Source organism: Carassius auratus, unplaced genomic scaffold (genome assembly GCF_003368295.1).
Source record: "Carassius auratus strain Wakin unplaced genomic scaffold, ASM336829v1 scaf_tig00014496, whole genome shotgun sequence".
Classification (NCBI taxonomy): Eukaryota; Metazoa; Chordata; class Actinopteri; order Cypriniformes; family Cyprinidae; genus Carassius; species Carassius auratus.
This window is the reverse complement of record NW_020524502.1, coordinates 51,830-74,301: the sequence shown is the minus strand read 5'-3', so window position 1 is coordinate 74,301 and position 22,472 is coordinate 51,830. Positions and strand designations below refer to the sequence as shown.

Here is a 22,472-nt window from a genome sequence, read left to right as displayed (position 1 = left end):
ATTAAACCTGTAAGAGTCTTTAGAGACTTAAATGTAGCCTTGCTGAACATAAGAGGCTTTTGATAATATATATATATATATATATATATATATATATATATATATATATATATATATATATATATATATATATATATATATATATATATATATATTAGGGGTGTAACGATACGCGTATTCGTATTGAACCGTTCGGTACGACGCTTTCGGTTCGGTACGCGGTACGCATTATGTATACCGAACGGTTCGTTGGAGTAATTAATTATATTTGGAAAAAAAAAAAAAAAAGAGAGAGATAGAAATATAATGATATGCGTTCAACAAGGTAGCCCAATAACCCAAACAACGTAACAGGCAACGCCCCTGACACTCCCGAAGAAGAAAAAAACACCATCTTATATGTTTATGTTAGGCTACTCAGCAGGCGCTCGCTCACTCAGTACACGCTGAAGGCTCGTTGCAAAATAGCCAATGCATTTAACAGACTAGAAATGAGAAGATCCCCCAATAACCAACAGGTCTGGTGTTTGGGTGCACTTTGGATTCCCTTTAAGCTATAATGGTGATGGCAAGAGAGTGGTGGATAAAAAAACAACGGTATGTCGCATCTGCAACATGACAGGGTACACCAGCGGGAATACAAAAAAAAAAAAAAAAAAAAAAAAAAACACCAGCGGGAATATCTGGGATATATGCGTCAGTACTATCTGGGAAAAGACGAAAAAAAGGAGAAACATGCACGCAGCAAACTATCCCTGCAGCATTTAGACACTATAGCTTACAGGGAATCCAACCCAAACACCAGACCTGTTGGTTATTTTAGGATCTTATATTTCTGGTCTGTTAAATGCATTAGACATTTTGCAACGAGCCTTCAGCGCGTGCTGAGTGAGCGAGCGCCTTAGGGGCCGTTCACATATCGCTCCTAAAAACGCGTGGAAAACGCTAAGCACGTCTTTCTCCTCCTTTCCAAAGCGCTCGGGCAGAAGCGCTCATGAGGCGTCTGTCTTTGCTAAGCAACAATGACGTGCTCTCTCCATGAGACGCGGAAATTTCAGCGAAGGATAAATGGATTTGCAGCTCTAAAAATCGCTTGCAGTAGCTCTGCTACTAAATTTATTTCAAAATTGCAATCCATATACAACTATGATCAGCTGTTCCTTCATCTTGGCTGAGCTCTCAACCTTGTTACGGGAAAGGATGAAGCTGATTGGTTGGTTCTTGTCACATGACCCGCGGTGCGCTTGCGGCATTCTGAAAAGTTGAGATGTTTTTACATTTTGCTGTATCTAAAACGTATCGAACCGAACCGAACCGAACCGTGACATCAGTGTATCGTATCGAACCGAACCGTGAATTTTGTGAACCGTTACACCCCTAATATATATATATATATATATATATATATATATATATATATATATATATATTAATACGTATATATTGGAATTAGTGAAATAAATCAACTTTTTTGATGATATTCTAATTATATGACCAGCACCTGTATACATATATTAGAAGTGGGCATATATTAATTTTTTAAATCTAGATTAATCTCACTGTGATCTTGAAATTAATCTAGATTAATCTAGATTAAAATGTCTCATTCGAATTCTGCAGACAGCATTCAGAATATGCGTGTTACCCAAATAAAATTGACAAACAGTAAGTCTTTGAGAAGGGATTTATCAGGCTAGATTGTGCATTAGAAATGTACATCTCCTGTTTCCAAAATGCATCACAAACTTGAAACTTCATGCTTGAAAAAGCTGTAAACTAATTCCACATTGCACAAGCGGGGACCCGGTGAAGGTTGTACCAGTGGGCCCTGTTTGAAATTGTCTAATTTGTATGTTCATTTATTTTTATTTATTTGTGCTATTTACACAATGTTTAAGGTTTTTTCAAGTTTGTTGGTGTCAAGTTACAGAAACTAAATAATTAAATGTAAAAAAGCACTGGATAGTCTTCAATGTAAAAATGAAATATACAATGAAACCTACATTTATTTAGACACCTTCAACATTTCTCACATTATTACAGTTTTGCTATATATATATATATATATATATATATATATATATATATATATATCAAAAAATATATCTGGTGTCTGAATAATTTTTAGTTTGACTGTTAAAACTACAAAGTAGTCAAGAGCAGTGAGTGATTTTCTTTCATTTTCTTGGATTAACAGTACAGCAGCCAGTAGCTAAATTAGACTTTGAGGAGAACTTCGCAGAAGAGAGCTCGGTTCAGTGTCGCTGTCCGTTAGGCTGTCCTCAACCAGTCGGTTATATAAAATATCAAGGTGAAAGTCATCATAGCTAACCTAGACCCAGCTCCCAACCCAACTTTGAGAATAGATTAACGGCGATATTTTTTTTTTATCGCCTTATAAGAGTTTTGCGTTAATGCAGCACGTTAACGGCGATAATGTCCCACCACTAATATATATATATATATATATATATATATATATATATATATATATATATATATATATATATATATATATATATATATATATATATATATATATATATTCTATATTTTAGATGTTATGTGACTGGAGAAATGATGCAGAAGGTAATTCATGACTTTAAACTTAAAAGGTAACAATGAAAAGTCTGGTATGTTCCCAGCTGACTGCTGAAGTACTCAAAGGGGATCTACTCAGGCCATGAATTTGCCCTGACACAACAACATTAAAAATGTGTTGAATTCTTTATACTTTTCACACTCAAATGGTTTGAAGCAAAGCTATATCAAAGCTGAAAGAAGCAATATTCTTACTTTTTAATTTTACCTCTATGAGAATATACAGTACAACATTAGCCTCAGAAATCAGAAACTAGACCACTAAGTCCAAATCCTACTTTTTTTTTTTTTCTTTTTTTTTACATTTATACATTTAAACACTACGAATGTAAGGCTGTAACAAAATTATTATACTGCTTTATAGTAATTAGTAATAGTATATATTCAAATTCTCTATAATAATGACTATTTGCTAACTTTTGTGTGCATTTTTTTTTTTGTCATTTCAACATGCAAATGGCCAATTTGATTGGAACAGCAACAGCAATTCAAGTCTCAGACTACTGTATGTGTGTGTTCCAGAGAGTTGCTTCCAAATCTATCTAATTACATGTTTCATTTCAGTTAGGATGCTGCCCTAGAAGGCAGTAGACAGCAAGCTGGCATTCTATAGGTTTTGGAACAAAGCCGATGTGCATGTTCAATATAAGAAAACAAATGGTTTGTTGACTTAGGTCTCTTTTTGTTCCACCTCTGGGTATGAATCAATCCTTTCTTAAGCCTCATATCTTGTTCCTTTTCTATATTTCAACAAGAAAACGTCTGTTAACCATCTTAACCACTGGAAATGTACTGTTCAGTATGTCATACATTGCACCAATTCCATTAAACAAGACCTTTAACGGATATTTAACTATGTTGTGCACTGTGTAACTAAATGTCTCATGCTCATACAATCATAGAAGTGGTTTTCTATATTAATAGGATGATAATGATTCTGTATCTTCATTGAATTTGTGTATGAAGAGGAGGGGAAGGTAATTATGTGTAATAGTTGAAGTGTAAAAAATAGTATCAACAGCACAGAGCAATTATAGATTCAGCATGTGGCGGATGTTTAGCGCTCAGGTACATTTGTTAAGTGTAAATGCTTTATTAGAGATCCCGGGAGGAAACAAACTAGTGAGTTTCACATTATAGACCCCTCTGTCTTTCTTTCTCAGTAGACGCACGCCCACGAAACCTAACCAACAAGACCAAACAACGGATGGGAAGCGAGTCATTACTTTTTCATACTGTGGCTAGTAAAACAAGGAGACGCCATTACCGCCCAAGTGAGATTAATGGCTGACATGGGCCTCAGTGACCAAAGCAAGGAAAGAGCTGAGAGAGAGTGAGAGAAAGAAAGGACAGACACAGAGTGTGTGAGAAAGACAGACACATATGAGAGAAAGGGTGAAGGGCATGGTGCCAAAGCTCATTGACTTCTTTTCCCACCTTCTGAGACTCTTTGCGTAGGTCGGATGAGTCACTTTAGAGATCTGATACTCTTGAGCTGTCGTCCTCTCCTGATTTAGCCCTTGTCTTGGCCAGGAATGCGCCTACAGAGCTATAATAAGACAGCCGTAAGAGTGTGTCCTGGTGCTCAGCGTAAGACAATGTCCCATTAGAACCCTGTGAAGGTGATTTAGCTGATATGTTCAAATAGCAACCTCAGATTGCTGCTGAAAATAAAAGAGAGTAGCAGATCCAATCTGGTGGGTGGCAACCAGAGTTCAGGATAGCAAAATTCAGGATTAACTTCCTTTTAATTCAATACCCTACAGCTGAACTGAAATTATATGAAGTGGAGTTCACTGAATTACAATTAAATTTAATTCAACATTTAATATTCAGGACAATTCAGTGTTCGTCAACCCTGGTCCATAAAATGAAAAAACAACAACAACATCAAACACAAAAACAACAACAACAACAACAACAACAACAACAATAATAATAATAATAATAATAATAATAATAATAATAATAATAATAATAATAATAATAATAATTAAAACCATTAAATTGACCAAAATGGCATTAAATGTTGCACTCATTTGAATTTATTTTAGTTGGATGAACTGCATATAATTCATGGACAGCAGTGAGGGGGAAACCATGCTAAAATGTAAAAAATAATAATAATAAAAAATATATATATATATATACAAAAATAAAATAAAATAAATAATTACACTACAACAATCACTCAGAAATTGCCTATATGTGTCGGGTCTCGGGGCTAATCACCTGCCTTTTGTGTGTGTGTTTGGGTCTCTTGTCAGCTCACCGCGTCTACCTGTTCGAGTTTTCCCCGCCCTCCTTGTTTCAGTGTTGTGAACCCTAATTACTCACCACCTGTTTTATATGTTCCTCTAATTTTATCCCCTTATCAGTCCCCGTGTTTCTCTGTCTATTGTCAGACTGTTGTTACTCGTAACAATAGCTCCGATCTTCTAGTTATTCTTGGCACTCACCTTTGTCGTGTCTTGTCCTCAGGCTCCAGTGTGTTTAGCTGTTTTCTCTGCCCCCTGTTCCCCAGCGCAGAGCTCTTGGAAGCTTCAGTGTCATCCCTCCGGTCTCAGTGGTCGTACAAATAACTGTGGAACGTTACTCATCGGTTTGATTCATCTGCTTCGACTATTCTCCCAGTCACTACGAGTAATCCTGTGAACGTGACTCATCTGATCTGCCTCCTCTGCTTTAAATAAAGCCTTGCGTAAACCCGCATCTGAATCCTGCCCATTTCCTCCTGACAGAACAGTCTGACCAGATCATGGATTCAGCGGGATCTGATCCACTCCGCTCGGCTCTCGTGCAGCAGGGAGTTTTGTTAGGACAGCATGCCACCCAGCTCAACACCACCGCGCAGGATGTGGACGCTCTCAGTGCCCGAGTCTCCGAGCTCCTCACACGGGTGGACGACCTTCAGCGAGAGGCAACAAACCGGGGGTCCGTTCTTCACACCGGTATGGCCCACGAGTCCGAACCTCATGCCAACAATCCGCCGGTCTATGATGGCGATCCTAACGCCTGTCAAGCGTTTCTCTCCCAGTGCTCGCTGGTGTTTTCTCTGCAGCCCCGGCGTTACGCAAATGAGGAAGCCAAGGTAGCGTACGTCCTTACACTTCTTTCGGGCCGTGCCCGCGAATGGGGAATTGCCGTATGGAGATCGCGGGCTCCCTGTTGTGCTACCTTCACTGATTTTAGTCGAGAGATGGCAAAGTTATTTGATCGCTCAGCTCAGGGAGACGAGGCGGCGGCCCAGTTGTCGCGTTTGACTCAGGGGAGGAGCTCTGTCACGGATTACGCCATCCAGTTCCAGACTTTAGCGGCGGCGTGTGGCTGGAATGAGAGCGCGCTGCGCGCTCGTTTTCTTGAGGGGTTGGATTTTCAAATTTCTGATGAACTCGCGGCCATAGAGCTCCCGCGGGAATTGGATAATCTCATTAATCTCTCGCTCCGTATTGAGGGCCGTCTCAGCCGCCGCCGCAAACAACGGCAAGCGCCCGCCCCGTGGCGCCACCTAGAGTCCTCTTCAGCCAGTTCAGCCAGTTCTGCCGGCCGACAGCCCTCGGAGGAGGAGCCCATGCAGTTGGGTCGTTTACGGCTTACACCACAACAGAAGCAGGAGCGTCTGTCATCGGGGGCGTGTCTATACTGCGGCAGGGGAGGACACTTCGCCCTTCACTGTCCGTTAAAAGCCAGGGTCCACCAGTGAGGCGGAGAGTCCTGGTGGGCACGGTTCTTAATTCAAGCTCTCCCGCAGCACGGACTCAGCTGCCGTTCCAACTCTCTTTCCAGAGTCGGTCTCACACTGGGCTCGCCCTTGTGGATTCAGGGGCTGAGGGGAACTTCCTCGATGCTGCTTCTGCTCAACGTTGGAAAATACCGCTTATTCCTCTGGTTAGTCCCGTATCAGCATGGTCTTTAGCTGGCCGTCCCCTCACCACCATCACTCACATCACCCCCAAGATAAGCCTTCATATTGCTGATAGCCATAGCGAGCTGATTGAACTGTTTATTATTGATTCCCCTAAGGCTCCTTTAATCCTGGGGCATCCGTGGTTACATAAACACAACCCACACATTGACTGGGTCAACAATGCCGTTTTAGCCTGGAGTCAGTCTTGTCACGTGTCATGTTTGGGTGCTGTTTTTCCTCCTGTCTCTGTGTCTTGTGTTCCTCAGGAGGATCCCTCTGACCTGTCCGGTGTCCCCGCGGAGTACCATGATCTTCAGGCGGTCTTCAGTAAGGCCCGGGCCACCTCGCTACCCCCGCATCGCCCCTACGACTGTGCCATTGATCTTCTCCCGGGCGCTTCTCCGCCTAAGGGTCGGTTATACTCCCTTTCGGGTCCTGAGAGAGAGGCCATGGACAAGTATATACGTGAGTCACTCCAAGCTGGGCTCATCCGCCATTCCTCCTCTCCCGCTGGTGCAGGTTTTTTCTTTGTTCAGAAGAAGGACGGCTCCCTGCGCCCCTGTATTGATTACAGAGGTTTGAATGACATTACTATTAAGAACAGGTACCCCCTACCTTTAATGTCTTCTGCTTTTGAATTATTACAGGGAGCTCGGGTCTTCACCAAGTTAGACCTGCGCAACGCCTACCACTTGGTGCGCATTCGGGAGGGGGATGAGTGGAAGACGGCATTTAACACCCCTTCGGGACACTACGAGTACTTGGTTCTTCCGTTTGGTCTTACCAATGCTCCAGCCGTTTTCCAGGGACTCGTCAATAGCGTGTTGGGTGACATGATCAATCAATTTGTCTTCGCGTATTTGGATGATATCTTGATTTTCTCCTCTTCTCTCCAATTACACACCCAGCATGTCAGACGGGTTCTCCAGCGGTTGTTAGAGAATCAGTTGTTTGTCAAGGCGGAGAAGTGCGAATTCCACGCTGAGTCTGTTACGTTCCTTGGCCACATTATTTCTACGGAGGGGATCAAGCCAGATCCCGCTAAGATTGAAGCTGTTGCCCAGTGGCCGGTTCCTGACTCCCGGAAGGCTCTGCAGCGATTCCTGGGTTTCGCCAACTTCTACCGGCGATTCATCAGAAATTTTGGTCAGATTGCTGCACCGCTCACAGCCCTAACTTCAACTAAGGTGTCCTTCAGATGGAACCGGGAAGCGCAGGTAGCCTTTGACATTTTAAAGTCCCGTTTTGTCTCTGCACCTGTTCTGTTGGTTCCAGATCCTGAGGCCCAGTTCATTGTTGAGGTTGATGCTTCGGACGTCGGGGTTGGCGCAGTTCTATCTCAGCGTTCCCTCCACGATGGGAAGCTCCACCCTTGTGCATTCTTCTCTCGTCGTCTCAGCCCTGCAGAACGTAACTATGACATCGGCAATAGAGAACTGTTGGCGGTACGATTGGCTTTGGGTGAGTGGCGTCACTGGTTGGAGGGGTCAGTGCAGCCCTTCTTGGTCTGGACGGATCACAAGAACCTGGAATACATCCGTTCAGCCAAGAGGCTGAGCTCGCGCCAGGCCCGTTGGGCACTCTTCTTTGCCAGGTTCAACTTCACCCTCTCGTACCGGCCGGGATCTAAGAACACCAAACCCGATGCCCTCTCTCGTCTGTTCGGTGCTCCGGGGGGGAGGTTGCGGCCGAGGCCATCCTTCCTGAGGGGGTGGTGGTCGGGGCTCTTTCATGGGGTATCGAGCAGCGAGTTGAGGAGGCCGGTCGAGGGGTGCAAGTGCCAGGGGAGTGTCCGGCGGGCAGGTTGCCGGTGCCGGCTGCGCTGCGCTCTGAGGTCCTTGAGTGGGGTCACTCATCCAGGTTAGTCTGCCATCCAGGGATTCGGAGGACGTTGTCTGCCATCCGACAGCGTTTCTGGTGGCCTACTATGGCCGCAGATGTTAGACAGTTTGTGTTGGCCTGCCCCACATGTGCCCAAAGTAAGCCGGTCAATCGCCCTCCTGATGGTCTGCTAAACCCTCTCCCTATCCCTTCCCGCCCTTGGTCACACATTGCCCTTGATTTCGTCTCAGGGCTTCCTCCGTCGAAGGGTAACACTGTTGTTCTCACAGTGGTGGATCGCTTTTCCAAAGCGGTTCACTTCATCCCCCTGCCCAAGCTGCCCTCCGCCCGGGAGACCGCCCAACTGGTGGTGGACCACGTCTTCCGTCTCCATGGGTTTCCGGTGGATGTGGTTTCTGATAGGGGTCCCCAGTTTGTCTCCCGGTTCTGGAGGGAATTTTGTAGACAGATTGGGGCCTCTGCTAGTCTGTCTTCAGGGTTTCATCCCCAGACCAATGGGCAGTGTGAGCGGGCCAACCAGGATCTAGGAAGAATGCTCCGCTGTCTAGCGTCCAACAATCCGAGTTCCTGGTGCAAGCAGCTCTCCTGGGCAGAGTACGCTCATAACACGCTTCCGGTGGCCGCGTCAGGTATGTCCCCCTTTGAGTGTTCTGTTGGTTATAACCCACCTCTGTTCCCGTCACAGGAACCCGACGCAGCGGTTCCATCCGCCCTGGCTTTCGTCCAGCGCTGCCGTCGCACCTGGGAGAAAGTCAGGAGGATTCTGGTCCAAGCCTCTGGCCGAACCAAGACCGCAGCTGATCGTCGCCGGTCCTCTCCTCCTGCCTATGTGTGTGGTCAGCGGGTTTGGCTTTCTACCAAGGATCTGCCTCTCCGGGCGCCTTCTCGTAAGCTGGCACCCAGATTCATTGGGCCATTCCGCATCACCAAGGTGGTTAGTCCGGTGGCGATCAGGCTCAAGCTCCCTCCCACTTTTGGTCGGGTTCATCCGGTGTTTCATGTTTCCAGGGTCAAGCCGGTGTTCTCTTCCCCCCTTAATCCTGCTTGTAGTCGGCCCACCCCCCCGCCCCCTCGTCTTGTGGATGGATCTCCTACCTATACGGTTAAGAGATTACTCGATGAGCGGCGCCGCGGCAGGGGGTTTCAGTATCTTGTGGACTGGGAGGGGTATGGTCCAGAGGAGAGGTGCTGGGTGCCGTCCCGGGACATTCTGGACCGCTCGTTGATTGAGGACTTCCGGCGGCATCGAGGTAGGCCCCTTCCTAGAGCGTCAGGTGACGCTCCTGGGAGGGGGGTACTGTCGGGTCTCGGGGCTAATCACCTGCCTTTTGTGTGTGTGTTTGGGTCTCTTGTCAGCTCACCGCGTCTACCTGTTCGAGTTTTCCCCGCCCTCCTTGTTTCAGTGTTGTGAACCCTAATTACTCACCACCTGTTTTCTATGTTCCTCTAATTTTATCCCCTTATCAGTCCCCGTGTTTCTCTGTCTATTGTCAGACTGTTGTTACTCGTAACAATAGCTCCGATCTTCTAGTTATTCTTGGCACTCACCTTTGTCGTGTCTTGTCCTCAGGCTCCAGTGTGTTTAGCTGTTTTCTCTGCCCCCTGTTCCCCAGCGCAGAGCTCTTGGAAGCTTCAGTGTCATCCCTCCGGTCTCAGTGGTCGTACAAATAACTGTGGAACGTTACTCATCGGTTTGATTCATCTGCTTCGACTATTCTCCCAGTCACTACGAGTAATCCTGTGAACGTGACTCATCTGATCTGCCTCCTCTGCTTTAAATAAAGCCTTGCGTAAACCCGCATCTGAATCCTGCCCATTTCCTCCTGACAATATGTTACTAATAATTACAAAGAAATGGCAAGTTACATTAATATTGTATTGTATGTACACACACACACACACACTTTGTGTGTGCACTTTTGCCTTAATAAACTCCTAATTTGCTGCTTATTAATAAGTTGATAACCACTAGTAGTACACCTTGAAGAGACTGTTTGTGCCCTAAATTTCAATGTGGTTTAGGCTTATTTCTTTGCATTACTAAATAGTAGCTGTGCTCCTTTGCCCTTGTGTGATGAGCATCTAGAGAGGGTGCAAGCAGTAGGGAAAGCACTTAGCCACATGCTCTGCCCGCAGTGCACTCTTAAACAGGTTCCTTATTTATGCAGGTTATAAAAAGTGCATTAAATAAAAGAGGGGAGTTGCCCATGCCTGGGTTTTGTCGTGCCGCTGTGATGCACTGCTATCCATAACTCACAATGACGGACGGCCTATTCAGAGGCGACATGTTCCTCTCAAAAAACAGCAGTTCATTAACCTGCTCCGTTCGCATTCAATTCTTTTAAGGTTTAATGCATTCGGAAGAGTCAGCTTGTTTACGCATATTGCACACATCCCAAAGAAATGGTGCAGTTCCTCTACAAAAAGACGTTTGTATTGATGATACATATATCTATTTTACATGGATCATAAGGGATGCAGTGCAACAAATTCAGATGATTCTATGAGTGGAGGATATGACTCAAATCATATACAGTATCACTTTATGAGAAATTTGATATCATGCTTACATTATATAACTTTGGTTATCAGTTACATTATTAACTCAGGTTGTTTCTACCTGGAAATTTAACAAATAAATGAAAAATAATAAAAATAAAAAGTCCTTAATTCTAGCTCCTTAACAAATAAAATCACAGTTTATAATGTGCTTCTGGGATCTGCTATGGTCATCACAGATATACAGAAATATTTACTTTTGTGATATTCCAAACCGTTTTATGACACTTGTGAGGTGATTTTTTGGGAGTATAACAGCTGTGGTCACCATGAACTCTGACTGTGGAGAAAAAAATACTCTGCTCTTTAAAAATTTTACTTTTATCTAAAGGAAAGAAAATAACAGGTTTAGAGAGGCATGAGGTAAATAATGGAATCATTTCCATTGGTTGGTGAATTAGAATTCATGTTGACAAAGACTCAAATGGCTGTCATCCAATGAAGTACTCCACTTTCACTCGAAATATTGATTAATATGACAGACAGTGTCATTTCTTTTGTGTGTTCTTACAGTGCATTTAAGTTGAAGGGGTGTATATATATAGACAGATGTAGCTCTACTGAACTATGCAATCTGTTAAATCACCTTCCAACCTTTAGATTAAAAAGTCAAAAGACTATACGAAGAGTTTATTTGCAAAAACATAACTACATTTTCATTTATTTTCAGAAATCATGTTACATAAGTAATATTCTAAGTAATATAAATCAAACTGCAGTTGGGTTGTTTTAATTAAAGGTGCTGTAGGGAACTTTTGTAAAAAAATATTTTTTACATATTTATTAAACCTGTCATTATGTCCTGACAGTAGAATATGAGACGGATAATCTGTGAACCATAACTTTTTTTGTGTTCAAAATGTAGAAAAATGAACGTAATAAGCGAGTACACCATGAATCCATTTTCCAAACCGTGTTTTTAGCTTGTCCTGAATCACTAGGGTACACCTATAATAAGTGTTTATATTCAGACTATTTTAGATTGCTTCGGGGGTACCGCGGCGGAGTAACCCAGTACCTTTGTGATTCTTCATTGACATAAACAGAGAGAAGTAGCTCCGGCTACAATGTTCTTCCGCAAGACGCAAGCAGTTCTGTTTATTAACCGCTAGAGCGTCAAAAGTTCCCAAATGCAGCTTTAATTATAAAAAAAAACAGGAAACTTCATCATGCCTGGCAAATGTTGTTGTTGTGATCATATGGTTGTGAATACACGCAATACTTACACAATAAATAATAAAAAAAAATAATAATTATCTTCACCATTGTAACGTGCTGCTTTTGCAAGGTTGCAAGGAAAGTGGACAATACCAGCTATTTTGACAAAACATCAGATCGTGCTATATGTGGAGAATAATGCACGACACTCTTTAAGTAAATTTATTTTTTAAATTTAAGTGTCGTTTAGTTTTTACAAATAAACTTTTCATATACATATGTGAACCTGAACCGCAGTCATTGTCACAATACTATTGTGTAGGAGAGGAGAACTAAGATTTCACAAATAACAGTCTCTATTAATCCACAATCAGGGTAACACAGGGCAGGCAGGAACACATACATAGCACTTGTATAGAAGTCACTGGACAAAGAAACATGGGAATGGACAACATTTTAAATACAAGACTCAACAAGGGTAACTAGGTAATGGAGCTGACTTGCCTCTTGTAGCTAAAGATTTTTTATCGCAAAAAAAAAGAAATAAAAAAATCGAATATATTTACGGTGAATATTTACATGGAGTATCATCTTTACTTAATTTCTTAATGTTTTTTTTGGCATAAAAAAATATGTAATTTTGACCTAAATAATGTATTTTCGGCTATTGCTACAAATATACTCTTGCGGCTTAAGTCTGGTTTTGTGGTCCAGGATCACACGATATATACTGCAAATAAATAAAAATGAATAAAAGCCCTTTTCTTTCTACAAATGACCTATGATCTCAATAATTACATTAAATATTTGAATCCTCTGAAAGCCCTAATGAACCAAAAATATAAAAATGCTTTAAATTTGCTTCTGGAAGTGACCATTACTATTCAAAGCAAAATAATGTGTTTCTTATTAAAAGAGAGAGAGAGAAAGAAAGACCCTGGCCATAATCATTTATATGTATGAGGTCTGTCACTCATGCTAGCCACCTGGCCATGGACCTCCATGTTGCTAACCTCAGGGTCAGCAGACGTTGTAAAGTTTTGAAACCCATCTTCATCATCATATCCCAATACTGCTGTCTCTCACATGACAGAGTAATGCTCTGCCCCATCCATAACCATCTACCAAGCTGTACGGTATGCGGCTGTCAACCCGGGGCACACGGTGATTAGTGATTGACCATGTGGTGACATTACAGCCAGAGGCTTCAGTCTGAAAGGACATCATCTGACAATTTAAAAGGAAAAGATAATGAAGAGAACTGGCCTTGATGGTCCGAATAAGGCGTTGGGAAAGGTTAACAGCCTCCCCAGCCAGACTGGGCAAGGTTTTCACCGCTTTGCATTCGAAGGGATGGAAATGTCAGGGGACAGGGGGGAAAGGGTCTCGGTGTCCCGCAGATCAGTGTGACGTTCACAAGGTTCCACTAAAAGACGCTCATTAACCCTAACGACTGGGCCGGCGTGACATTTCACAGTTCTCCTGTTAATTTTATTTGCCACACTTGCGATTTATGGCTCATGATTAAACGCAAACAGTGTTGATGACACAGTAGAAGAAAGTAAATTGCGATTCACTTTTTAATAAAGGAATCCAAATCATAAGAGCCATCTGCTGCGAACCAGTGTCTCTGTGCAGAGAGAGAAATGTGTCACTGTATTAGCATTTAACTGAAGAACTTTAAAAGACACAGATAAGATGCTTATCACTGATTCAAACTTTCTGAGCGGTAGTATTTGGGTTTCAGAGGCTGTTTATTTATTTAATTTGCTTGTATTTTCATCTTCAGGGTGGAGAGTCGTGGATTGATCTTCCGAGCTGATTTTATACACATGCTTCATGTTCCTTCGGGCTCTCCAAACCGCATGCTCCTGCATATTGATTGTGAGACCCCTTTTGGGGACAAGTGCCGTTGTGCGAAATTCAGCGGGCTCTCGGGAGGCTGTGAAAACACAGCGTGGATAATCCTTACGCTTGCCCTAAATGTTTTATTAACAATCACTTTTTTGTTGGAACCTATTTGTTTCATTAAGCACCTTTGTTTTTTTATTGACCAGCTGGGATAAAAATACAAATGAATAGGCAAATAATTGCCTAGAAACACACCTTCATAGAGCCTTCCCAGTGAAATATTGCTTGGTGGAGTGATCCGGAATGACCCCCAGTGCATTGAGAAGTGTAACCAGCAGTCTTAGCCTTTATTAAAAAGCTTTCACGGGGTTAATGGGATATAATGTATAATGTGTGAAGCTGGTGTTTCTTTACTAGCACTTGCTGTCTAACATTTGCAATGAAGATTTGAGAAGTTAATAAGGTATGTAAACAGAATTTTGACATTTCAGAAGGATTTCTCACCTTCAAAGCAACTTTTTGTGCTAACAACTGCTAATTGTTGTTCTGTCAACTCACTTCCAAAACCCTTTTTCTTTCTTTCTTTCTTTCTTTCTTTCTTTCTTTCTTTCTTTCTTTCTTTCTTTCTTTCTTTCTTTCTTTCTTTCTTCTTCCTCTTATTATTATTCTAAAAATAGCCTGAATAAACAGGATGACTTTCATGAGAAGATACTGCCTAAGAATTTCTCCACTTCACTTCGTCTTTACTATAGGAGTCACACAGCTCCCTATTACAGACAGTTTTTTAGAGCAGAGGGATGAAAGGAGAGATTATACCAGCCCTTGCAGACCTCCTTCCTCACCAGCGTCTCTAAAAGATATTCAAATAAATTCTTTTAAAGTGTGGGTGACCTTTAAGGATTTTAGAGCAGCTCAGCCGCTCAGAGGTCTCCCTTGAGTTGCCTCGAGCATTTTGTATTAAAGACCCTTGGCTAAATTCCCAGTTATGAACTACTGGAATATTGGGAGAGATGGTGGAAGTACCTATGAATTGTTGTGTGATAATTCCTTTTATCAAAGTGGGTATTTTTTACCAAAACAAAGATGGATGTACAGTAGGGTGCAAAGGTCTGAAAACATGTTCAAAATATGGATTTTTGGTGTGTTTTTGTTAAACCTGGAAATAAAGTTTTTAGGGAAAAACATTTTCGCTTTTCGCTTTTTAACACAAATATTTATGCTCATATAAAACGTAACATTAGTTTCTATAGTGGGGTCCACATTTGTTTCACTTGGAAAATGCAAGCCGACTCAACCCAGTGTGTCTTATCTTATAAAACTCTGAAAGGGCACATTCATACACACATGCACACATACACACCTACGCTGGCTGAGAGAACAGGTGGTGATGGTGCATTATACAGGTACAGTATATGTATAACCTTTGGGAATGATTATCATTTATATTGTTTGTGGTGGTCCACCATCTTGAGTAGCTCAGCCCCATCCTCCACGCTTTTCTTCCCTGTCCACAGAGAAAATCATCTTTGCTTCCTGACATTCACAGGAAATGACAAAGAATTAGATTAAAGTCATGCTCAGCTGATCTCTTCCCAGCACTCCTAATAGTTGTCATCGTCTCTGGCCGCAGAATTGAATGCGCAGGAAAGGGTTTACTATTGCACCTTACCTGCGGACTCTGAAAAGCAACTACAGACACACACACACACACACACACACACACACACACACACACACACACACACACACACACACACACACAAAACTACTGTATATCAAGAAGCACATCACTACAAAGCACTGTGGTACAGAAGTGATTATAGTTTACATCAAGGTTTTAAAACAAAGTCTAGTTCTGTCAATTACAAGACTTTCTGAACTGGGATGCTGGAATACGATAATAAAAATGTCATTGCTTTTTCAAATGACTTCAAAAATAATATATAATTTCAACTTCTTTTCTTTATTCGATATTCCATTAAAACAAGCACTAAATAATGAAGCAGTGTTTCTCAACTGGTATTCTTTAGTAACACCCAGAACAGTTTTGCCCACATCAGTGACTTGTAATCATCATCAAATATTTGTTTCTTTCCTTTTCATTCTAGTTCACAGTTGTTGTTGTTTTGCAGGGTTTTTATTTTATTTTATTTATTTTTTTAAAGTGAAATGTGTTTTTATTATTATCATTATTATTTTAAGAAAAATTGCAGACAAAATACTTTGCAATGTCACAGTTAATTCTAGCCAACATCAGAATAATATCCAATCAATTTTTATCAATTGTGAGCACAATTCACAGAGAAAAAATAAATAAATACCACTGTGGACATATTTTAAATTTATTCCTGTGGTATGTCTTACTACTACGCAGAAGGGTGATTTACTAGGCTTACACATAGAATAAACACTGGGCTAATTATCATATTTTCTCGTAACCATTTAGTATTATTAAAAGAATAAATGCCACATAGCTCTGCATACAGCCTTTGACATAAATAACAAAAGAGTAAGTGGTCAGTCCTAATTATTTATTTTTCAGTGCTAATTATCCACATTAATGTGATCAGCTCTGCTTTATGTTTGGAAATTAGCAATGCATTTTCACTGCTGTCGATAATTCTACCAGAATATACCTTCAAACCACCAACTGAAAACCACTTTTTTTACATTTTACAGCAGCAAACAGCCTTATCCAGGTATTTCCAAGAAATTTGATAAAGACAACATTCTATCCGAAAAAGCCCTTCTATCAATCTATCACATCATTTTCCTCCAGATGAGGATGTGATACATACTCTTTTTAGCACTAAAGTTTTGTGCCTCAGTGCAGCAAATGATTCATAGACCTCATGCAGTGGGGAGCAGCTCTTTTTATGAGTTTCCCGCTGCACATACAGGTGATGGGATGGCCCATCATTTTCCAGTTTTGCAAGGCTAAGTGGGAAGAATTGATTGGTCGATTGTGGGCGAGAGCGTTTAAATGAGGGAGGCTTTCCTCACAAAACCTACTTAGCGCTGGACGCCTGTTATATCATAGGACCATTATTCAAATGTACGGCTTTACGTGTGGGCATATACTCCAGTGGCGGCTGCCATTTTTGCTTTTTTTGTGCCAGTTGAATCTCATCATCGAGGGAAGCTTTTATCTATCTATTAAAGTCCAGAATGCACCTGGTTCCCCCGTTTGGGCCACATACTCTACATCATCCTTAGCACTGCGGCTCTGGCTCCTGGAGGAGGAACAACAAACCAATCATCTAAAGTGATGACTGGCTTTTACTATGGAAGCGGAGCCATTTTTTAGACAATCAAATAACACTGTGTCTTCAGTTGTCTGTCTGTCATTCTTAAACTCAGATTATTTTGATGTTTCACAATGCAATCACTGTTTTTGGTTCACTGTATTAATATATTACACACTTAAGATGTTTAGTGTGTAACCTAACTGGACTTCATAATGGTTGTGCTGCCCCTCTGAACTCACACAGTGGTTTGTTCCTGTCAAATAAAAATAAAAATCTTCTGTCGGTAAAAAAACAAATGACTTTCAGCGCATTCAGGCTAATTAACCATGGTTTACAAACTGTTGCTCATTCATGTTTCTTCCTTTTTTCCAATATGAAAAATTATGTAGCTACCCCTTGTATTGAGTAAAAATGGTGTAAACATAAACCATGTCTGTACATTAAAAGTCTAATTGGAATTCTCCGTCCTGTTGCTCCCTAATTTCAAATTCATACAAAATTTAAAAAGGCACTTTCAATTCAATCCTAAATTGTTCACAAACCTCTCAGGATGGATACTTTCTACCATATGGTGAGTGGAGGGCGTGGATTGGGTCATGAATATACATTTTATGCAACATTTTAAGTGCCCTTATTATGGATTATGAAAGGGTTATATTTTGGTCTTGGGAGTCCCCGACAACATGCATGGACAAAAAACACTTTAATTGTCTTATATTATGCTTTTTTTTGTTTTTTACCTTACGATTCATTTTTCCAAACCCCTCACTCGCATGATTCTAATCTGGGGTGATTGGTCCGATGACCCAGTCTGTTGTGATTGGTCTGCTGAATGCAGCGCCTGTCAGAAACAGAACGCCCATCACAATTACATTAAACACCCAAGGTATGCGATAGCCCATCACAGAAAGTATTGATAAAGCACTGCAGTTTGTACACCAATGTATCATGACAGACACTCACTACTCATCGACACATTTCTAAGATTGCGAATGAACAGATATTTGCTGTTATCTGATTAGACAGAGACCTACAAGCTGCGAATACAACACACACACAACTAAATGTATTTTGCATGCTACAGAGTACATGATAATTTATTTTTATTTTTTTACGGATTACTCCACTTTCAGAATAAAAATGTCCTAATAATTTACACACCACCATCCAAAATATTAATGTCTTTCTTTCTCCAATCGCAAAGAAATTATGTTTTTTGAGGAAAACATTCCAGGTTTTTTTTCTCTCCATATAGTGGACTTCAATGGTGCTCAACGGACTGAAGGTTAAAAACTGAGTTTCAATGCACCTTCAAAGTGCTCTAAATGATCCCGGCTGATGAATATAATAAGAATACTAATATGTAATGAGTAATAATGTAATTGTAGTTCTTGACCGTATGTCTTTATTCTCAGATATTTTGGTTGAAATGAACTAAATTAAGTTTGCTTAAAATTATTAACATTTTAAGGTATTCCTCTTAAAGATATGCGCATGTCTAACTAACATAATCATTTAAGTGATATTTAAATATTATATTAAGGTAGCATAATTACATGGTATTTACTGTACAAAGCCAGTGAATTATTAAGAGAGCAGTAAAAACACACCTGATTTAACATTTACCAACCACAACAAAAGTCACACTTTCACATTATTTGTGCTTTGGATCAACCAGAGGTTGATTCACTCAATAGGGTCACATATACTCTGGATTGAACCTGTCTCTTTGCCAGTAAGTGGTTTGTGATCCAAGAGAAAATGTCTCTCCACACACACACACACACACCAAAGTATATAGCCTACTTTTATCACTAACCCAGCTTTCTTCATCCTGATGCCACAGAAATGAAGTAATGGCAGACGTGCCAAGACAGGTAAAACACGTCACTCCATACGATTTTGTCTCTCTCTCTCACCATCTCCTTCTTTCATATGGCTTTATCCAAAATAGGGTTCTGCTTGCCGCAGCAGGAATCAAAGCAACCGTCTCAGTTCAGTGACCAAAGTAATAGAGGAATGACTTAAGTGAGTCTACTACGAGCTGTTTATTTGTTTCAGGCTTTATCAGAGGAAAGAAAGCAACAAAAAAAAAAAAAAAAAAAAAAAAAAAGATTCCGTGGGAGGCAATATTCATTTCAATGATGTGGATTTTCTTAAACTGCTTTCAACACATGCCGATATTCCTTCTGCAGGATTTCATATAAAATATATGAATATAGATACCACTTCAAATTTTATTGCAAACATTACAAGCACGATCCTGGCAGTACATACAGAGCTGTATCAATGATATGTGTTGCCTTGTCACCATTTTTAAAGGGGGAAATAACCAAACTTTGTTCTGTTTGGGAAGCTATTATAATTAGATTTTGTATCATAATTAATTTTACTTTTGCTTGAAGCTACATGCAACAGCTTACTAGTGTGGTGTGCATGTACAACACAGTCTCACTCTCTACTCGTCAAATGTCTGACGCATGGTCAAGTGATCTGGCGTCACTTTTTTGACGCACTGGGTATACCTTTGGCGTTATTTTTCAACGTGCAGGTTAGTCCGATAGACTTCTATAGAACTCAGCAGCGTTTAAATTTGACGTCTTGGTTCAGCACACCGCAACTACACTGAATAAATTAATAGGCTACAAAAATATATATATATGACAGAGATCGTTTTTATCTGGCCCTCCAACTTGTTTTTGAGGTTTAAATATTCTCGCAATCTGATATTAAAGTGATCTCTGTGCCAAAGCTTAGCGCGTTCATCAGTGGTGAGTTTAACAACACTCAACTGCAGGTAAAACAGCATTCATCGGTGAGTTTGACCAAAGCAACACTCAACTGCAGGGAAAACGGCATAAAAAGGTGAGTTTAACAACGCTCCAAGGCGCGTGCAAGTAAGCAGTTTAACCGTTTTCTTACACACCATTCTCGCTTATCGCTTATTCATAGTTCATCATCTCTATGAAATCACGTTCAAGAAGTCTCATTCAGCACACATCGCGATACTTGCCATCAGTTTCCATGTGCCACAGGGTCGGTGAGTAGATATAATTACGCTCTTTTAATGCCTGTTATAAAATGTATTCTGTCTTTATTAATCAGATTAGCGCCATATTGTTTACTCGCTGTATTATATCAGTCATCCTCGGCTGTCTTTGAGTTTCATTGCGTTTAACTAAATGAACACACCTGCTAACTAGTGTGATTAAACCCTGTCGGTCACGTGACGTGCCATAGACTTTCAATATATTCATTTCATGTCAAAGATGTAAATTTGTAGTAAAATCATGGTAACCACGGCATGTACAATAGCAACAAATTAAATTTGAAGTTAAAATCCAGGAACGGGACATTTACCATGTTTTTTCCTCAGTAACTGTAGTTCTACTATGGTATATTAATAATCAATACAACAATAAAATAATCATCAAACTAACTATGGTTGTACAACTGTAATTGTCGTTTTTGATGTGCTTTTATATGACAGATATCACACATTTACTGTACCATGCTTTTGATACATTTTTATGTAAATCCAAAAAAAGTAAATAAATGAAAGGACACATTTTTCCCTTCCTGCAGTTCATTCATATCAGTTTATATTTTAAATATTTTGCTCACAAAACATTATTAAAATTCTGTTTATAATTCTATTTTATTTTACCCCCCTCCTCCTTTCTTATTTTTATTATTTATGTATTTTTTTTTTTTTGTTGAAAAGATGTAAAGGAAGCAGTCATCCCTGTGGTGTTTGTGGAGAGGTTTTCCTTCAGAAATGGAGAAGGCAGAAAGCTGCGGAGGCAGACATTTGCAGCAGTAAGTCTGTGTTGGTTTTACATTTTTATCAAACTGCTGTTATAAATTGCACAGCATTTGTTGTTTCTTAAACTTTTGCACTGTCCAAATACCCACACTTGCCATCTTTGCACTTGACCAATCGATTATTTATTTGACGTATTTCCTATGTTTAGGCCAAGTGTTCGAGTGAGCATGATGACCACAAGTGTGTGTCGAACTTTTCATCACCTGATGACTGTGTTTCCCAATCCTGGTCCTGGAGAACCCCAGCACTGCACGGTTTTGGCGTCTCTCTTATCTCACAAACACACTTTTGAGGTCTTGGAGTCTTCACTGATGAGCTGATGAGTTGAATCAGGTGTGTTTGATCAGGGAGACATCTCAAATGTGCTGTGTTGGGCTTCTCCAAGACCAGGATTGGGAGCCACTGCCTTATGGGACACACTTAAGTGTTTACAGAGATTTTTTTTTTTTTTTTTTGATTATTATTCAACTTTGCATTTTAAAATAAATTCTAATTCTCTTTTCATTAGTCCCTATTACAGAGGACAATTTAATTTTGTGGGCTTCTAATTAAGTGAAAAAAAAGCAGTTGCAAATGATGTACAAAATAAATATACTTTTCTGTACACCAAGAAAACATGCAACACTTTGTTTTACTACCAAATTATTCTCAGTATCTTATTATTATTATTATTATTATTATTATTAATAATATTTCACATACATTGGAAAGGTTTCCGTGAGCAGATCAATTACACTACTGATAACATTCCTTTAAGCATGTAATGTATTTTTTTATAATTCATATGAATATAGCTTGCTATTATTGACTAGCTTTTAATAATAGATGCATTTAATATATAATTATACAGCATCTTTACAGAGGCTGGTTTTATGGTCTAAAAGTAGCATGTAATAATATTTCCTTCCTTTCTGTCTTTCAGGATTGTTCGCAGATAATGATGTTCTTCTCGATCATGCACAAGGACTCACCTCTTTAACTCTTTATCTTCCCAACACACACAGAAATGCTCCCTTGATTAGTGTTTAGACTTTGCAGTGCAGTTTTGTTTTAGTTCTAAGCTTATAATGAATACATTGTGACCTTCCAGCAACCCATATATTGTATACAGAACCAGTGATCAAAACAATGGTTGAAAATAGTATTTTTATATTGATAAAGCATTGTGTTCTCTTTTTCAAGCTTCATACAGTAAACTTTACTTCTGGTGCTTTTATCATAAAAAAACAAACATCAGTTCTCATCAGGAGTTTTCGTAAAGGACGTATTCATGCACAGCCATCCCCTAGTTCCAGTCATGAAGTGAATGATGTTATTGTCAGTTTTATTTCTGCATTTTTATGTAGCAGGTGTTTGTTTTCCTGAACGTTATCTTTCTTCCTTTGTTCGGACAATCAGTGTTTATTTGATGCTGTGCTGATGGAGGTTTATAGATGATATTGCACACTTGACATGCATGTCTTCATGGTCTTTATTTTCT

At 40.3% G+C, this 22,472-nt stretch overlaps 1 protein-coding gene across 1 annotated transcript; it reads left to right on the top strand.

Annotated features, from left to right (window-relative positions):
• The first annotated feature begins 5,359 nt into the window (after positions 1-5,359).
• On the top strand, positions 5,360-14,907 carry LOC113074396 (uncharacterized). Its single transcript, XM_026247229.1, has 5 exons — positions 5,360-5,692; positions 6,833-6,973; positions 7,156-8,364; positions 8,505-9,286; positions 14,817-14,907. Exons 1-5 carry the CDS (start codon positions 5,360-5,362, stop codon positions 14,905-14,907), a joined length of 2,556 nt encoding a protein of 851 aa, XP_026103014.1.
• Positions 14,908-22,472: the final 7,565 nt, after the last annotated feature.